The sequence below is a fragment of the Pimephales promelas genome, chromosome 24 (assembly GCF_988280905.1).
Source record: "Pimephales promelas chromosome 24, fPimPro1.hap1.1, whole genome shotgun sequence".
NCBI lineage: Eukaryota > Metazoa > Chordata > Actinopteri > Cypriniformes > Leuciscidae > Pimephales > Pimephales promelas.
The window spans coordinates 26,663,774-26,678,898 of NC_142792.1; the positions used below are offsets into that span (position 1 = coordinate 26,663,774).

The 15,125-nt window shown below is 39.8% G+C and overlaps 1 protein-coding gene across 1 annotated transcript; it reads left to right on the forward strand.

Moving 5' to 3' along the window:
* The first annotated feature begins 4,636 nt into the window (after nt 1-4,636).
* LOC120463496 (E3 ubiquitin-protein ligase TRIM16) lies at nt 4,637-14,455 on the forward strand. Its single transcript, XM_089126907.1, has 6 exons — nt 4,637-5,305; nt 5,616-5,711; nt 5,798-6,031; nt 6,812-6,971; nt 7,122-7,169; nt 11,905-14,455. The coding sequence occupies exons 1-6, from the start codon at nt 4,733-4,735 to the stop codon at nt 12,498-12,500; spliced, it is 1,707 nt and encodes a 568-aa protein (XP_088983033.1). The 5' UTR covers nt 4,637-4,732; the 3' UTR covers nt 12,501-14,455.
* Nucleotides 14,456-15,125: the final 670 nt, after the last annotated feature.

Here is a 15,125-nt window from a genome sequence, read left to right on the forward strand (position 1 = left end):
TGCAACTGACCAATTCTGCTTACTGCACGCCATATTCCTGTCAAAAACAAACGCGCGTCAGGCGTTATTACGTCATTTCTACGTCATTGCACATGCCCATTCCTATCAGATTTGGTTTTCAGTCAGATTAAGTGTTTACAAGTTCTCTCGATCGGATCAGAAAAGGTTTCCTAACGAAACAAAAATATATTGAAGTATATTGGAATATACCACGTGATATATTAGGCAATATATTACCATATATAGAATTTAATATTTATATTGTCCAATATATTGCAATATATGCATTGTCCATATATTTATATATATATATATATATATATATATATATATATATTGATACATATATTGCAGTCAAGACCAAAATAGTCACTATACTTTTTACATAAAGTTTGTCTTTTTAAAGTTTGTCTTTATATGCTTTAATATACTGCAATATATGTGCTATATATGTTACATGTGTGTCCTGATTTTCCCCCGTCTCTGTGTATTTGGTTTAGTCCTGTGTCTCAGTTTCCCGCTCCTCGTTACTGTTTAGTTCCTTCACCTGTGTTAGGTTAATTTGCCCCAGCTGTGCCTTGTTCCCCTAGTCTGTTCTAGTGTATTTAAACCCTGTGTTCTCCTCACTCCTGGCCCGTTCTCATTGATGTATAGTGTGGTTACTGGTTCCCTGAGGTATTTGATTAAAGTCCTGTTGACCGGTTCTCCTTGTGCTTCCTGGGCACCACACTACCGTAACGGAAGAACGGGCCCTAATGCAGTATGGATCCTACAGACCTACTCCTCAACCTTACCCAGAATCACCGCTCTATTGAGACCTACGTCGAGGAATTCCTCCACCTTGCCCACCAGGTGTCCTAGAAGGAGAGAGCCCTCAAGCACTCCTTCTGGATAGGTCTGGACGATCCACTCTTTAGACAATTCCCAGCTATTGCAAACACGTGTTCCTTGAGGGAATATGTTGATAACATTCTGCGGGTGAGTGGATCGTCCTACACCATCAAGGAAGTTATCCCAGATCTCCCTTCTTTTCCTGTCTCCACTGTCTCCAGTGTCTCGTCCCACCGAGACTGCCCAGGGTCCAGAGCCTCGTCCAGCCCGAGACCGTCCAGTCCCAGACCGTCGCCTACCCATAAGCGCCTGAACCAGTGTCTGCTGTTTCTGAGTCCATGTTTGTTTCTGTTTTTGTGTCAGTCTTTGTGACCATTACCGTTTTAGTGGCTGGCGATCCTGAGCCGGTGTCTGTTCCCGGTCCTGAGCCGGTGTCTGATCCCGTTCCTGAGCCTGTCCTTCTCCCCAAGAAATTTTTTGGGGGGGCTATACGCCTTCGCCGTAGCCGGCCAAAGACCCACGGAGGCCTGAAAAAATACCACCACGGCCGCCGAAGGGTCCTCACCGCCATGGTCGCCCGAGGGTCCGACAGCTCCGCCCTGGACATCCTAGGCTATGACGGCTCCGCCTTGGACATCCGAGGGTCCAACAGCTCCGCCCTGGACGCTCGAGGGTTCGTCTGCTCCGCCCTGGACGCCCGAGGGTCCAACAGCTCCACCCTGGACGCCCGAGGGTTCGTCTGCACCGCCTTGGACGCCCGAGGCTCCAACAACTCCGCCCTGGATGCCCGAGGGTCCAACTGCTCTGCCCTGGCCACGCCCTCCGCCCTGGCCACGCCCTCAGCCTGCTCCGCCCTGGCCACGCTCTCAGCCTGCTCCGCCCTGGCCACGCCCTCAGCCCTGGCCACGCCCTCAGGCTGCTCCGCCCTGGTCACGCCCTCAGCCCTCAGCCTCAGGCTTCCTGCTCTGGATAGGCCTCGCCGTGGTCAGCCTCCAGGGCACCCACCCCCCCACCCCATTGAAGTTCTACGACGCGAGGCTGCGCCTTTTTGGAGGGGGCGTTATGTTACATGTGTGTCCTGAGTTTCCCCCGTCTCTGTGTATTTGGTTTAGTCCTGTGTCTCAGTTTCCCGCTCCTCGTTACTGTTTAGTACTGTCCTCACTTCCTCCTCACTGTTCTCCTTGTGCTTCCTGGGCACCACACTACCGTAACTATATATACGTATATACACACACACAAATACATACATACATAGCCTAGGCTATGTATGAATGTGTGCATATACATTTCAGTATATATATGGGGTCTTCACTATGTCTTGTAGGGCACAATGTCCCCTGGGCACAATGTCTTGTAGGCCAAATCTATACTTTGTCCAATTTTAATTTGGCATTAGGCTAACAGTTTTTAACCAGCTTTCAACCCATGAACTGTGACATTGAACAAAGGAAAAGCCTCGGCTTGTACCTGGATATTAAAGAGCGATCAAACATCTTTTTAGTTATGATATAAAGTCTCAGTCTGTTTTAGGATGCCAGACGATTATTATAAAAATGTAATGATTCATATAATTATTCCTATTACGTAAAATCCATATAGGTCAGCCTATAAATGTACTGTATAAATGAAAATGAATATTTCAAACGTATATTTTACTTACACTATTGTATAGGAAAATTACAATAGCTTTGTCCTTATTTCTTCACTTGCAAGAAATAAACCCTTGAACTTTTATTTTGGAGAAAACACCATGCTGATTGCGTGAGCAAAGTGCGATTTCTTTAAATCACGCAGCACAAACAGAATGGCTATATAGGCTATTTAAAGGAGAACTCCGGCGCAAAATGAACCTTTGGTCTAATTACACATTGTTACCTAGTCAACCGTTATCTGAGATTTGATTTCATGATTGCCGAATGTAAATAGTTTTATCTATAAAAACAGTTTAGCCTATAATGATAGTATAACGCTAGTATATAAAGCAATAACAAATAAAAATCGCTTGTGTTTACCACTAACAAGGCTCAAAATAGTCCCACACTAACAATGTAGCATAATAAGGGTCCCTACATTCAAACCGAAGCATTGAGAACTTTGTCAGTGTCCATAAAGTTTAATAAGAAGATATTTTATACACACTGTCTAACACACAGGTTAAACTGTTTTTAGAGATAAAACTTTTTACATTCACCAATCATGAAAACAAATCTCAGATAATGGTTGATTAGGTAACAATGTGTAATTAGACCAAAGGTTCGTTTTGCTCTGGAGTTCTCCTTTAATTACAGCCTTGTGCTGTTTTATATAGGCACAATGTCATATTACGGTTTCGGTGTTGGGAAAAGGGAGAAGAGAAAGTTCGGCAAAAGGCGGATTCGAACTCGGGTCGAACGCGTCAAAAGTTGACGCACCTCACGCCCTCGCCCTACGCCACTGTAGATATTCAGTGAAGTGTATCTTTTTTGGTAAAAAGACAGGCACGTAGTGCAAATGTACGCTCTCAACTCACGTTCAACTCACTGTCATAATTCACCACAAAAACACTGGGACAAACCGAAAACTTCTGGACCAGCAGTTTCAAAAGGGACTGAAGGCCTCATTATGCTTCTCCGTCAACTCCACGGCGTAGCTACGTAGCTACTAAGGTTGTGGTGCATCGCGGTGCATTTCGCCGCCAGAACGCTAGGGGGATTCGCGAATCTCTTTGATTCCGTGCGCCGCGAGCGAAAGAGAGAGAATGTTGTTTTAGCAGCTGCCAGCTAGAGCTAATCGACGTTGAATAACGAGACGACACAAACTTTATCCCCACAGAATCAACACAGATGTCCAGGGCCCGTTCCACCCATAGACAGTAAAATAAAGGTGCACCCGAGCTGCCATAACGATAGCTGTTCGGAATGACTTGAAGGATTTTTTTCAGTCTCCACATGGAACTGTGCTATGGCAGGATAATGTGTCCCGTGGCAGACTTGGTTAGTACTGTATTATCAATGATGTAACCGTGAACATTGTATTGAAAATAAACAACAAACTGTGTTTCAAAACGAACGTCGATTTATTGATTGATTGAAGTTTATTGCGAGCAAAAAAGAAAGAAAAGAATATAGACATATATATTAACAATGAAATAAAAAACAGTTTATTTTTCGTTTAATTCTTTATTTACTTTATTTATAAGAGTATTATAATTATCAGAACGTGACAGGTGCAAATGTTAAAAATAGCGCTAACAGCGGGAGGGGGAAATCGGAAAAGCTACACTCCTGAATTGATGTATAATCTGACCAATCAAAGCCCTTGCTGTCTGCGTCGCCTCGACGTGTAGTTACAAATTTTTGGAGGTGCACGTCGCGCTACGGCGGAGGGGTCGGAGAGGGGTTCGCGTCGACGGATAGGGGTCTGCAAACACCACATTAAATGATGTTGGACAAGCAGTATTAAGTGAGTGTGTGTGAGGTACACAATATTATTACATACACAATGCTGAATGAAGTACAACTGCTGTACGCATGTAAAATTTTATCCCAACCATATTGTATCGGCACCCAAGTATCATGATAGTATTGAATTGAGAGATAGGTGTATCGTCCCAGACTTATGAGGAACTGGACAGTTTTCAGTCCTGCGGTACCAGTGAAGTATTTATGAAACAGACTTACTGTACTATTAAGGGTGTTGTCTGGCTTCTCTGTAACTTTTATTCTTTGAGTGTGTGTCTGAGACTGATTAAACACAATGTGTGTGGGACCAGGAATGAGGAAGCTCTTTACAGACACGCCTGTTTTGCACACGACACTTAAACACAGAACCAGGAAACAAGAAACAGTTTCAGTTCAGGGAAAGAGAAACTGAACTGTAGTTGAGCTGTTGTGTGTTTGTGTCTCTGTATTCATGCAGTAAAATGGCTGAAGCCAGAATTTCTCGGGATGAGTTCATGTGTTCAGTGTGTCTAGATCTCCTGAAGGATCCTGTGGCCATTCCCTGTGGACACAGTTACTGTAAGATCTGTATTACAGACTGCTGGGATCAGGAGGATGAGATGAGAGTCTACAGCTGCCCTCAGTGCAGACAGACCTTCAGTTCAAGACCTGCTTTAGCTAAAAACACCATTCTGGCTGAAGTGGTGGAGAAACTGAAGAAGACTGAACTTCCTGCTGACCGTTACGCTGGAGCTGGAGATGTGCAGTGTGACGTCTGTACTGGAAGAAAACACAAAGCCGTCAAGTCCTGTCTGGTGTGTCTGAACTCTTACTGTCAGAGTCACCTTGAACAACATGAGAGTTTCTTTAAAGGAAAGAGACACAATCTGACTGAAGCCACTGGACGACTGCAGGAGATGATCTGCCAAACACATGATAAACTCCTCGAGGTTTTCTGCCGCACTGATCAGAAGTGTATATGTCTGCTGTGTGTGATGGATGAACATAAAAACCACGACACTGTATCAGCTGCAGCGCAGAGGACAGAGAAACAGGTATGAACTTGAAGGAGTCTCATAATACTCATTTACAAGCTCATCATTTTGTTTCTGGCTCTACTAGAATACATTTACATATTTAATGTCTGTTTTTACATTCTCTGTCTGAACTCTGTTTTAGCCCTTTTAACAGAGACATTATTCAATATATTCTTTTGTGTTATGCAAGAGAAAGTCATAAAAGTTTGGAAAGACATGAGGATGAGCATGAGGATCTTTAACAGATCAGACTTCAGCTATACTGGATTTATATCTGTTTACCTGATGATTTGTGTGATGTTCCTCCTGTCATTGGTTTGTCCTTTAGCACCAGCTGAAGGAGACGCAGAGGTCGTTCCAGCAGAGGATCCAGCAGAGAGAGAAAGATCTTCAGCAGCTGAGAGAGGCTGTGGCGTCTCATAAGGTGAGTCTGGAGAACAAGAGAAGTTTGAGACGTCTCAGTCAGGACTCACTGAAGCTCACTGTGTGATTGTGATGTGTGTGTAACAGCGCTCTGCACAGACAGCAGTGGAGGACAGTGAGAGGATCTTCACTGAGCTCATCCGCTCCATTGAGAGAAGCTGCTCTGAGGCGACACAGCTGATCAGAGATCAGGAAAAGACTGCAGTGAGTCGAGCTGAAGAACGACTGGAGCGACTGGAGCAGGAGATCAATGATCTGAGGAGGAGAGACGCTGAGCTGGAGCAGCTTTCACACACACAGGATCACATCCAGTTCCTGCAGGTAACAGAGATCTAGAAGAACAGGAGCATAGTGGACTTGAGCAAGAGACTCAGAGAAACATTTCATGAGAGCAGAATGAGCTGTTGACTGAAGTGTTGATCTGTGTGTTCGGTTATTATACAATCATCAGTCACACTCTCTTCTTCTGCAGTGTATTTAAACCACAAAACCTGACATTGGGATTGTGTTGAATGAGACAGAATGAGTCAAAAACTTTATTAATCAAATCTACTCAGTCCTGCCGTTTGACACCATTGATGCACTTGATCTGTTACAATGATATTGTAGATGTTGATCATCCAAGTGTTTTCCTAGAAAGTTTAAATATGGTGTAAATGGCAAATGCTAGAACTTATTGCACTAGCATGATATATCTGCTTCATATGTATGTTGATATAAACCACAAACCCTGACATTGGGATAATGTCCTAAGAGTCCTTGTGAATTTCAGAGGCAAAAGTTTAGAACTGCTCAAAAGTTATTAATAAAGGTCAATCTACTCGTTGCCTTTGAGTGGCTTTTCCTGATTCAATTTACTCAATGTGACTCCATTGAGGCACTTGACATTTGTTATTGCCCGATGTTTGATCATCCAAGTGATTTTTTACTAGAACTTGTGGCTCTAACATGATGTAATGAATATTAGAATGAAGCTGATGTTGTGAAAGTGCTGGATTGAGGAGAGTTACTAAAGATCAACAAGAGCCGCAGAAATCTGACAGTAGAGCCGGTTATTAATGAAGTGTGGAGGTGATGAGCTTTGATTTCTGTTTTCTGTAGAGTTTCCAGTCTCTCTCAGCTCCTCCTGAATCTACAGACGTAAATGACAGTCCCTTCAGTTCTCTCTCCTCTTTTGATAGTGTGAGAGAATCTGTCCTTCAGCTGAGAGACAAACTGGAGGATTTCTTCAAAGAGGAGCTGAAGAAGATCTCTGATAGAGGTAAAGTCCTGGAGATTCATCAGCTCTCAGAAATCATCCTCCATCATCTCAAATCATGTAGAAGATCATGTTAGAAATGTCTTAGGAACGGATGTAGGGATAATTTTCTCTCATGATAATCACACTCTTCATTTCTGTTGATTTCCACAGTCACTCTCACCAACATTGTTCCCAGAACCAGGAACGACCTCCTACAATGTAAGTCACTACGAAAACAAACAGAGAAACTCTGAGTGTGTTCATGTTCTTCCTGTAGAAGGTGAAAGAAAACATGACAAAAGAGTTTTAGAGTTGATCATTGGCGCTGAAAGCAATATCTTTTCTAAGGTGCGTAAAAAGATTTACAAGATGAAATTTGTAGGCCTGGTTTCACAGAGAGGGTTTAGATTAATCCAGGATTAAGCCTTAGTTCAATTAGGGCATTTAAGTAGCTTTTATAAACGCACCTTAGAAAAAAACATTACTGGTGTGCATCTTGAGACAAAACAATTGCACTGATATATTTTAAGATATGCATGTCCAAGTTAATCTACGTAATTAAAGGTTAAAGATAAGGTTACAGGATAAAGAATTAAAGATTTCTAAAGCGGTTATTTAACACTTAAGACTTATAATTCCTCTTTAAATGCTTTTTAATTATAAATAGGTCAAAATAGTAATAATAATATACACCAAATTATATATTATAAATAAAAATCTACAATATACACCCCTGATAAAAAGTTTGGGGTTGGTAATTTATTTTTTTATGTGTTTGAAAGAAGACTTCATTTATTTGATCAAAAATACAGTTAAAACAGTAATATTGTTTAATGTTATTACTAATTAAAATTAGGGATGTCCCGATCAGGTTTTTTTTTTTCAGGAGTCATTTGATTTTGAGTATCTGCCGATTCCGAGTCCCGATCCGATACTTCTATAATATATACAAAATAGAATAAAGAAGAGCGAAAAAACAGATCCAGATTCCAGTATGTCCCTTAAATTTAATTTAATTCGCCTTATTTTAACATTTGACGACTCTGTCAAGAAACAGATCACTTCTGTGAGGTAGCTTTAACAATCAGGTAATAAATATAAATTCTTCACTTTTGGATTTTAGTGCAACAGTAAATATATAAAAAAGTCTAAAAACAAATAGGCTTAGCACTCATTGCGATCATTTGTGCTATATTGGCTGTGATGTCCTGCGGCTAGTTTGCTATCCCAGACAGCAAACTGACATTGAATCAACGTGGAAACGACGTCTCTCATGACATTGAAACAACGTTGATTTTGCTCATCGAATTAACGTTGAATCAACGTCAGACGCGGCATTCTTCAAAGCTAAATGAAAATTGAAAATTGGTTTGCTTTCATAACGTTGAAACAACGCGTTGATTTCAAGTTGATTTTCCGTTAGTTTTGAAAGAATTACGCGTCTGACGTTGGTTCAACGTTAATTCGATGAGCAAAACTATGTCAGATCAACGTTGTTTCGATGTCATATTTCCACGTTGATTCAATGTCAGTTTGCTATCTGGGTATGGCAATGTTTTTGTCATTAACTTTATAATGTTAAGCATAAATATACTAATAAAGAGACTGTCAGCAGTATTGACAGCAAAATAGACCACAGAATATTTTGTTCTGTATGACAGGTGCAATATTTAGAAATTGATAATTATTTATTTATTTATTTATTTTCAAATTATATTTGTATCTGAAATTATGTCAAAACCTAGACATTCAACCGTCAAAATGGAATTTATTAATATGTATTTGTGTACAAAATAACATATTGTAGCGACTGTCAATCAGCGATGTGGAACCCTGGGCACGCTGTTGGTTGGCCTGGGGAGAGGGGGGCGGGTTGAGGAAGTTCGTCTGTTATTATGGTTGCGCTGTTCTGAAGCTATGTTTCTGAATGCTTGCACGTTGTGCTTGGCGAATAAACAAGTTAACTGAACTTGCGTGTCGCGTGAAAAATAGGCGTCGGTTCTATTTCTCGCATGCGCGCGTTTTCCTCGTGGCTCGAGTGCGCGTCACTCAGGCAGTCTGCAAGCTCTCTATGTTAACATGGGAGCTGAAATAAAAACGGACAGGCCACGCAGCCAATGTGTCACAGGGCACTCTGTGCCACCGCATTAATAGATGTGTTAAAAATACTGAGAATATATTTATATACATGTATCCGAGTCATGATCGTGAGGTAACATCCGATTCCGATCGAGTCTGAAACCACGTGATCGGGCCCGATTTCCGATCACTTGATCGGATCGGGATCGGGACATCCCTAATTAAAATAACTGTTTTCTATTTTCTATTATATATAATATATCTATAGACCCCTTCACGGTTGACGTCACAGAAAAATTTTCGGTGCGCAGTGCGCATGTCGGGGTCAGAAAAGTTCATTCCATCGTGCTGTAACCATAGTTTAAACCAGCTACCGGAGAATGCCCCCGAACCCCCCTAACAATATCATTTATGGGACCTCACACCTGGGTATTTAGAAAACTATATGTGCAGCCCTGATATGCAAGAATACTAGCCTATTGATTCTATGTGTTCTATTGTATTCATTATACTTTATTCTATAGTCTTGCATATTGAATACTAATGCAAGACTACATGTAGTAGTCTTATGTCACTGTTTATAACAGAGCGTTCATCCTTTGCTGGGACGCTTAAAAAAAATATTTAGGGCATAAATTAAGAGTATACCCACTTCTCCAGGCACCACTACATCACTGGCGCTAGCTATATTTTCTTCTTATTTATTAAATCCAGGCAATTGGTTGATGAAACATTTATTAAAATTGAGATACAATACAATTAATTAAAAAACGAAATTTCTATTTAAAGAAAGTCTTTGTGCTTTCTGTTTGAATTCTCTGAAAGTTTTAGTGCCGCTTCCAGAGAACTGTCACGACATTGTTTTTTCCTCTGAAATGCGAACACAAAAAATAAAACAAAATAAATATTTTATGTGCTGGGGAGAGCCAACCCTTCATCCGGTGGCTAGTATTACTTTTGGTTTGTAGTGTAATTTACGGAATTATAAAAAATATAGGCTAAATATATGTTTGACACCTAAACATTAAAGATGTTTTGTGTCGCGTCCGTGTACGTGTGTGTATTTCCCTCATATTAAATATAAAATGCATGTGTAGACTTATATTTTTCCTAATGTCTGGACCTACTGGATTTTATTAAGGGAGTAGGTTGTGGATATATAAACAGAAGTGTCAATATATTGGTATTAAATGCATTTTCTGAGAATTTATATTTCAAGTTTTGGCTAATTTACCCTCAACTAGTTTTGTGATGTAGGTCTACGTATTTTATAATGTTAACTTCAAATAATATGATGTGGTAGCATTTGATTTGGACGGGAAGGATAACTCAGGGAGGTGAAAGGGGTGTGTTGCGATTCTGCCTTCTCACACCGCGATACAGGATCGTGGACCTGAGTATCGCGATTTCGATTTTATATCGTATATTGTTACAGCCTTAATATCTATATATTTATATTTTAAAATGCCAATTATCCTGTCACTGTAAATACAGTTAAAATCCTCCATTTAATCTAATATAATTTCCTATTCTTTCAGAGAGAAATGTTGTCGCACGTTCATCTGCCAGTCATGGGTCTTTCATGTGGAGACTCTCCTCATGTGTTTGCAATTTGAATATTATAATGCATTTAAAAGTAAATGGCTAGACGCATCTTTACAAAAGTTCACAATGCTGCTGCAGATGCAACATAATAATGTATCCAACAGTGAATAAATACATTTTCGTCAGGTTAGATACTGATAATTAATCACTCAAAACCCTTTATTGAAACCTCTCTACACAACCACCGGACTCGTGCGTCCTCCATGTCTGTAGTTTTTTTTTAAACACTTTTTACTCATGTTTGTAGTTCTAACCGAATCCTCGTCCAACGCGCAATGGGTTGTGGGCAATATCAGCCATTAGAGTGCGTATCAATCTGCACTTTCGGATTCTGACCGGATGTAGTAGACCTTTCGGGTCTCTTTGGGACACTCATTTCAACATACTACGATTTGGGATGCACTAATTCTATTTTCGAATACTATTTAGGACGGATAGTATGCGAATTGGGACGCAGCACAGATCTTCAAACCACATTAACAGAACCTCTGACTCTTTCTGCAAAATCAAACTATCGCCTCAAAACCATTTTATCTGCTCAAAATCAAACAATGCTCTCAGATCATACACACATGGGTCAATATTATAAACACTACAGATCATTCAACCTTCCTCACACTCTTCCTCTTACGCACATCTGCATTTTTTGTTTACAGTACATTTATAGGTTTAGTCACATCATTAGAAATAAGTGTGAACAGTTTTGAGTCGTTGTGTGTTGTGTTTAACTTTCGCCTGCCTGTGTTCAGCGTTTTGAAACAATAGTGTATCACAGTGTGTTTTAGTGAGTGAGAATGTGAAAAATTCAGAGATTTGCAAACAGTGTTTTAACTACCTGACCTTGTTCAATGTTTTACAGAAAGAGTGATTTATTTGACAAATTGGTTTAAACTATTGATAATTTGGTTCAGAGAATTTGATTTAGTGTTTTAGCAATTCAGAAAATTGTATTACACTTATTGGTGAATGAATATAATATGGATGCAATGGATACTTGATGAATTAATGTATTAGTTTCTTTAAAATATATATAAAATTAAAGGTAAATTCCTTCTACCATTTGAATAATGTAAATAATAATAGGCCTTAATATAATAAAGAGAATAATAATCAACATTAATATTCAGGGAAGTCGATTAGACAATATGTTATTAAGAGGGGTGTGTGAGGAATCTGGATGATGGATAATGATAATGATGATTTGCACAATATATTAGACAGATCTGACAGATTCATAATTCCTGATTCTGATGTGTTTTCTCTCCATCAGATCTTCTTCCGCTCACTCTGGATCTGAACACAGTGAATAAACTCCTCCGTCTGACTGAGAACAACAGAGTGATTACTCACACTGACACAGAACAGCCGTATCCCGATCATCCAGACAGATTTGATGTGTGCCAGGTGTTGTGTAGAGAGAGTGTGTGTGGACGCTGTTACTGGGAGATTGAGTGGAGTGGTGGTGTGTGTATATCAGTGTCATATAAGAGCATCAGTAGGAAGGGATCGGGTAATGAGTGTCGGTTTGGAAATAATGATCAGTCCTGGAGTTTGTTCTGCTCTCCCTCCAGTTACTCATTCAGACACAATAACAGAGAGACTGCACTCCCTGTAAAGCCCATCAGCAGGAGAACAGAAGAGTGTGTGTGTGACAGGAGAAGAGGAGTGTGTGTGTGTTACAGGAGAATAGGAGTGTATGTGGATCACAGTGCAGGAACTCTGTCCTTCTACAGCGTCTCTGACACAACGAGCCTCATACACACAGTCCAGACCACATTCACTCAACCACTCTATCCTGGGTTTAGGGTTAATTATGGATTATCTCTTTTCTCTAATTCTAACAGATCATCAGTGAAACTGTGTTGATGAGTGAAACTGTGTTGATGAGTGAAACTGTGTTGATGAGTGAGAACAGACTGTAGAGAGATTCTACCCATAATGCTTTGAGCCGCATGATAAACCAGTAACAGTGAGATGTTCTAGAGCAGTGGTTCTCAAAGTGGGGTCCGCGGACCCCTGGTGGTCCGTGAGCTAATGCCAGGGGGTCCGCGAAATAATTTATAACAACCTAACGTTTTTTTTCCGTGCTATGAGTCATGTTTTCTTTATCATATGAAAACATGCTGTTTATTCCTAAGTTACTTATAATGCATTTAACATCAAACAATACAAATTAAACACTTAAGTTTTCTATAGATAGATAATCTAGGCTATGTCTGTGCGTCAAGTAGACTATTCGCTATTGATTTTGCGCGACGTGCGCCAGAAGACAGAGAGACGGCATACCCGCATCCGGTTGTTTTCTGTATTTTTAAAAGGCAAGACATTTTGTAGTCATTTATAATGTAGCCTATACACAAATAAAAAAATGGACACTTTACCGTTTCGGATGATGCACTCTTGTCTTATCTATGACCATAAATAAGAGTATTCCTGTTTCCACTGCTGAGGAAAAATTCCCACGTAATCGCGCGCCGGCGTCTCGCGTGCGCGCACAATAGTCAGTTCTAGCACTGCCACTGTAGATTTGACATTAGAAGTCTGATCATTATCAAAATAAAAGTGCAAAGTGACAGGGTCGTACCCACAATTGAGGTTGCAAGGATGCACATCGCGATGATAACTGACCTTCTCGTCTGAGGTGCTTCAGCAGACTAACAACGACATCTCAATGTCAAAATGTTTGAGTCGGAGTGAACTCAAAGTTCCCCGCACGACGTTTCAGTCAACGGTCATAAAGTACGAGATAAAATGTAGGCCTAAATTAACATAAACTAAACAGCTGTTTTAGATAAAAGTAAGCCTGAATATATAAATGTAAATCTATATAATTAATCAGACTTATATTTATATTAGAAACAATCAGTTTGCAATCAGTTAGAAACAATCAGTTTGAATTTATAAGCCTGAATATATAAATGTAAATCTATATAATTAATCAGACTTATATTTATATTAGAAACAATCAGTTTGCAAAGTATTAATCAAGCTCAAGTTTAACAAGGAAAACGCAGGTCAAGAGAAACATACTGTGCCCATGAGATTAACATTATGGATTCATATATTTAACATATACTGTTTTTTTTTTTTAGCTAATTACAGTAGCTCAAATTAACAACGCACGCACCTGTTAAACATAATGCCATTATCATTGTATTTATAGGCTTTATTTGTGTGCAGAATAGGCCTAATCATTGAAACATTTCTCTTTTAAGGCCATTCCTGTTTGGAATATGTGATTGTGTTTCGTGACATCTTGACAAAAAAAAATGTATGCCACTGCCCACTGACATGCTTCTAAATCTATAGTTATCCAATTGTGGGGCCTTAAAACACCTTAAAATGCACGTGTAGATCAAGAACATCAAAAATTCCTAAGTGAGGGATCCTAAGTGATTCCTAGCAAGATCACTTTTGGGACCTCAGTAGGCTATTTAGAAATTCCTGCATAGTACCCTGGGTGGAGACCATTAATTTTGTGCAAGAATATTTCATTAGCCACTCAGACATTAACTTTGTGCTTAATAACGGTTATAAATATGAGGGGGGTCCTTGGAAATTTTTTTCCCCTGAAAGGGATCCCTGGCACCAAAATGTTTGAGAACCCCTGTTCTAGAGTGTCTTGTTGTCTCTTCATATTGTCTTATTGTCAATACTTCAGCTGAACTTCTGTCAGTGAAATTACAAAATAAATGAATTCTCATATAGACAGTAAGATCATTGTGTATGTGTGTGTTAATCACCTTTCAATTGAAAATGTATTGTTAAATAGGTAGTAAATTGTAGTTAAATAATAATTTAATAATAAATTGGTAGTAAAATTGATAAATGTCAGTTTATTAATAAATGTGAAATATATAAACCGAGATCCTCTGTTCGCACTGTAAACTTGATCAATGAAAGCATGAGCACAATTATTCTGATCTAATCCAGTTTCCTGTAAATAAACCTCGTCCTGAACAGACCTGATGCTCTGAGAACAGATAAAAACAACAAGATTGAGTCGAATCATCATCAGTCCAATCCAGATAACTCAGAAATATATGAGGTATGATGAAAGAAGGAAAACTGTGACTGAAATCAGTCCAGATGGACACCAAATATATCTTTAGAGCTGGACAATTTTAATAAGGATCAAGTTTCTTCTTGTTTTACTACAAACAAATACTATACACTAATCTTATTCTAATTATTAACACTAACCCAATAGAAAGAACCCACCCCTAGACCATTTCTTTCATGATAGAAGTGTGTTTCCTGCAAAATGCGCTAAACGTGTTCACAGGACAACATTGCTTGGCACTGATCCATGTATTGAGCCTCTTTTGGAGGCACTTCAGCATCAAGATTGATCAATGACAGTCCCATGCTGGTCCAGCAGAGGGAGCATCTAGCTGAGAGACAGCGTGGCACCAGCTTCCTCACATTCTGGACCTCTGTAGAAGTGTCCACCTCCACACACTCTTCTTCCACAGACTCAGAGATAATATT

Coding starts and splice junctions, on each gene's coding strand:
- LOC120463496 (XM_089126907.1), top strand. CDS start 4,733: ATGGCTGAAGCCAGAATTTCTCGGGATGAGTTCATGTGTTCAGTGTGT. Junction 5,712..5,797: donor AGGCTGTGGCGTCTCATAAG/GTGAGTCTGGAG, acceptor TGTGTGTAACAG/CGCTCTGCACAGACAGCAGT. Junction 7,170..11,904: donor CAGGAACGACCTCCTACAAT/GTAAGTCACTAC, acceptor TCTCTCCATCAG/ATCTTCTTCCGCTCACTCTG.